The sequence below is a fragment of the Cariama cristata genome, unplaced genomic scaffold, assembly GCF_000690535.1.
Source record: "Cariama cristata isolate BGI_N322 unplaced genomic scaffold, ASM69053v1 scaffold28122, whole genome shotgun sequence".
In the NCBI taxonomy this organism is placed as follows: Eukaryota; Metazoa; Chordata; class Aves; order Cariamiformes; family Cariamidae; genus Cariama; species Cariama cristata.
The window spans coordinates 1-3924 of NW_009602538.1; the positions used below are offsets into that span (position 1 = coordinate 1).

The 3924-nt window shown below is 51.4% G+C and overlaps 1 protein-coding gene across 1 annotated transcript in view; it reads left to right on the forward strand.

Annotated features, from left to right (window-relative positions):
• Positions 1 to 5: 5 nt before the first annotated feature.
• The window catches only part of LOC104157466 (SITS-binding protein-like), a gene marked incomplete at its 5' end in the record, with an annotated part of 15573 nt that continues 11654 nt past the window's right edge, over positions 6 to 3924 (forward strand). The window contains 4 exon segments of the mRNA XM_009694798.1: positions 6 to 158; positions 2744 to 2915; positions 3780 to 3922; position 3924. The exon segment at position 3924 is cut by the window's right edge and continues 64 nt beyond it. Of these exon segments, the coding sequence (XP_009693100.1) occupies positions 6 to 158; positions 2744 to 2915; positions 3780 to 3922; position 3924 (469 nt within the window).

Below are 3924 nucleotides of genomic sequence, written 5' to 3' on the forward strand. Positions count from 1 at the left end.
CTCCGCCACGGGACCGCTGCTGGCACGATGGCGGGCAGTTCTGCTATGCCTGGGAGGAGGATGCCGAGCTCCAGCTCTCCCTCGAGCCCCCGCCAGCCCCCGCCACCGAGTGCTACAGCGTCCGCTGGACCCCGCTGCGCCCCGATGTGATGCTGAAGGTAACGGGGACCCCCGTGCCCTTCTCTCAACCATGGCGTCTGGGGTAAAACGAACCAAAGTGGGGAGGACCTGGCCTGGACACGCAACTTCCCAGCACAGTTACGGGGTCGCCCCGTGGTCTGGGGCACCCTGTCTTCCAAAGCCTCCAGCAGCTGGAGGTCTCGGATGGGAAAAGCCCCTTTGGAAGCCTCGTGCCCTGATGCTGAGCCCCCAGAACACCAAGGGACCATGGCCACCTCCTCCCCATGCCACAGCGGTAACCCCAGGGTGGGAGAACTGTGTTTATATAGAGACAGAATAAATAACTGCCTAAGATCACAATGTTGGCGAGAAACGCGAAGAGCTCAGAAAGATCTCTTCCAACCACAGACACAATGTGGCAGCTCTCTCGGGATGGGATTAATCCATGTCCGCTGCTGTAAAATTTAATTTATGGGGGCTTTTTTTTTTTGTATCCTTCCCAGTTTTCTCCCTCGGTTAAATAAAAGCAGACTCTGAAACCAAGCCTTAGGGAGAGGAAGGGAAAACCCTGTCAGCCTGTGGTCTCCTGCTGTGCAGAGCCCTCGGGGCAGGCGAGGGAGTGGGATGGCACCCTGTGGGAATGGGGAATTTTTCCCCTTTTGTCAGAGATCGCCTGTTGACATCATTTCGGGCCGGTGGACGGTGTTGCCTGAACACAACCGCTGCGCGTGGGGCTGGTTTTCCTTTGCTGGCATCGCTTTGGGGCAGTTGAGAGGATGAGCAAGATAGAATAGGTTTTTTCCTGCTTTTGAAAAACAAAAAAAACCCAAAGCCAATCTATCGGAAAATATGATCCAGTGAAATTTAAGAGTTAAGAACAGGCTTTTTTTTCCCCCTCCCTCTTTCCTAGCCGGTGTAACTACTTCAGCTGACACCCGGCGAAGCTATTCTGAGCCTCCAGGGTTTCCACTTTAATAATTTACATCTCCTCTCCCCACCTCTCAATGAGACTTAACCTCTCTCTGCCCCCTGGCAGAAACAAGCTCAGGGCTCCGGGAGCGCTGCGTGAGCCTGGGATCGGGGCTGGGGTGAATAAAAGTGTCGCGTTGTGTTGTGTTGAGTTGGGAGGTCGCTGGGTCCCTCTCTGCCTGTCCCAGCCTCCCTCCGCAGCCCTAAATCCCCAGGCTTTCGGGGGAGCCCATCCCTTCACGCGAAGTCACGCGGGATGCTAAGTCCTGCTGATCCCCTGCTTTGGCACAGAGGGGAAAGTTTTTTCGAGGCTTTGAAGTGAAAGTTGATGGTTTCTGAAAGGAGGTGGGTCAAGGATGGGGATGTCCCCCCAGGACCAGCGGCTTTTGGAGATGGCTCGTTGCTCCGCTGCCCCGTCAGCCCTATGAGAAATGCCCCAAATACCCAAACCGATTACTCTCGCTGAGGGAAGCGCTTTTTATTACCAGCCCTCAGGGAAGAGGGAGGCTTTGCCGCGGGAGAGAGGGGGGAACCCACAAGTTACCCCGGGGACACTGCGGTGCTGTTGAGATGAGCGCTCACGACGGGGTTAAAATCTCCCTGCGTGCATGCAGGTGGGGATAGCTGCAAATTCAGGCTGTAAGTTCACCCCAGAAACACTGCAGAAAGTAGCTAGGAGAGGTTTATTCCTTTTTTAAAAATAACAAACAGATTTTTTTCCAAGCTGGGTTTGTGAAAGCACCGGCACCGCATTTTAAAGCCTCTGCCTTGAATTTTCCACCTCTGCCGTCACTCTTGTCCTGCAGCACCTGCGAAGCCCCTTTGCTCAAACAGTTTTCAGCATCTTTTCACCAGCAGCTCAAAACCCCGTTAATTTTTGATAACTGTGGTTGGGTACGGAGATGTGACCAGGTGGGCTCTCCGAGGCGCGGGGTGTCATGCGTAGGTGTTACCTGTGGGTCACCAGGCTGCTTCAAAGCAATTTTATTGTGTTTAAGTTCGTCTCTCAAAAACTGGTAGGCTTTGGGGAAGATGTCTTCTGGATTATTTTTTTATTATTTTAAAGGAAACCATAATTTTTAAGCTACAGAGTTTTTATTCCCACAGTGGGATTTTTATATTCCTCCACCTGGCTGCATGTTGAACACAGACGCCTAAGGGGAAAAGGAAGAAAAATTGTTGTCTTTGGCTTTAATTAGCAAGTTAAGACTTCCTTTGTTCTTCAAGGTAAACAAAGTGCATAACTTGCACTTTTGACTCTTGGTACAATTTTTTTTTCCTCTTCCTACTCTTACACCATTCAATAACTTTAATAAACTGTAGGCTGAGAAATCGAGCAGTTAGGCAGAATATAACAATTTTTTTGTACCTGGAAGCCCAGCTCTTGTTCTTGTGGAGGAAAAACTTAAACCCAAGTATCTTCTTCAAGGTTAGATGTGGAAAGCAAAGAGTAAGCACTCGCTGCTTTTTGCATAAAACACCTACATCTCATGGAGTTGGTATTTTTCTTCCTGGGAAAAGACCTGTCCCGTGATTGCTCTGACAACGCTGGAATAACACACAGGGGTTTTGCCTCTCCAAATGCAACTATTCATGTGTTCATCCTCACCCCCAGGGTGTTTTTCGCCATCTGATGATGCTCTCTTGCCTGCAGGATTGCTTCTCCATGGCCAACGTCTCCTGGTACGGAGGGGCGAGCATCCGTGCCCAGCGCTGGCCGCTCAACGGCGCCGAGAGCCTCACGCAGCCCTTCGTTAGCGGTGACTTCAGCAAAAACCCCGCTGGCTACGGGCCTGTTTTGGAGAGATATTTTTTAGGCTCAACAGGTAATCACATCCTTCCCTGTCCAACATCCTATTGCTTTAATCCCTGTGTTTCTCCATCGCTTTAATCCCTGTGTTTCTCCATCCATCTCCTCATTCATAAAGCAACTAGTTTAAGAGCAGGGTGGATGTCTCCAAGATTAAAAGATCCTACAAATGTAATGACAACTGGCAGCAGGACACAAGGGATGGATCTCATGCCGTGTCATCCCTGTGGGAAAGGCTATGATATAAACCTCAGTGCCTGAGAGGATGGGGTTGGCCCAAGTCACCCCAGGGAAATCCCGTGCTCTTGGTGTGTCTGCGGTTTTGTGGATGGTTTGGGGGTTTTTTGGTTTGTTTAGTGGGGTTATTTTGTTGTTGCTTTTTTGTAAGCAGGGATCTGTGTCCACTGCTGCATCCTCCAGCTCCACTCGAGCGGCTTCACCCCGAGCTCACAGGTCCCTGACACTGCTATGGGATGCTGGATGTTGGCATGAGTTTAGTTGCTGTTGTCATTTTGGGGTGGATATTTGGATTATTCTGCAGAACGCCAAACTTCAGATATTTCCCCAGATTTATCAACTGATCTGCAACTGCCCTGCATCGATGAAGCTGAAGCCACTGCCTAAGCTGAATGCAGAGCAAAAAGGCAAGAAACAGAGCAAATCCAGCCCTTGAAAGGCATTTGGGAGGTTAAAAGGGAATAGCCCCAGCAGAGAACGTGCATTTGTTTTCATGGCCAGATCTGAGGCCAGGATCAACCCAGGAGGTCCTGGTACAACTCAGGCTCTGCCCCGCACATCCCTGTCCCTGTGGCCACCGGTGCGAGGACTGAGAGGAGCCAGGTGCTTGCTGAGACACCATTTTCCTATTCTCTCCCCAAAGGAGTGACGGTGACAGTGGCGCCCGATGTGCCCCTCTTCCTCTCCCTGGAGAGCAATAGGCACTTCTGCCTGGAAACGCCGGCGGGGAGAGCCGCGGTGCCCCTGCGCTACCTCCTCTGCGTCAGCCCGGACGTCACGGCCGCTCA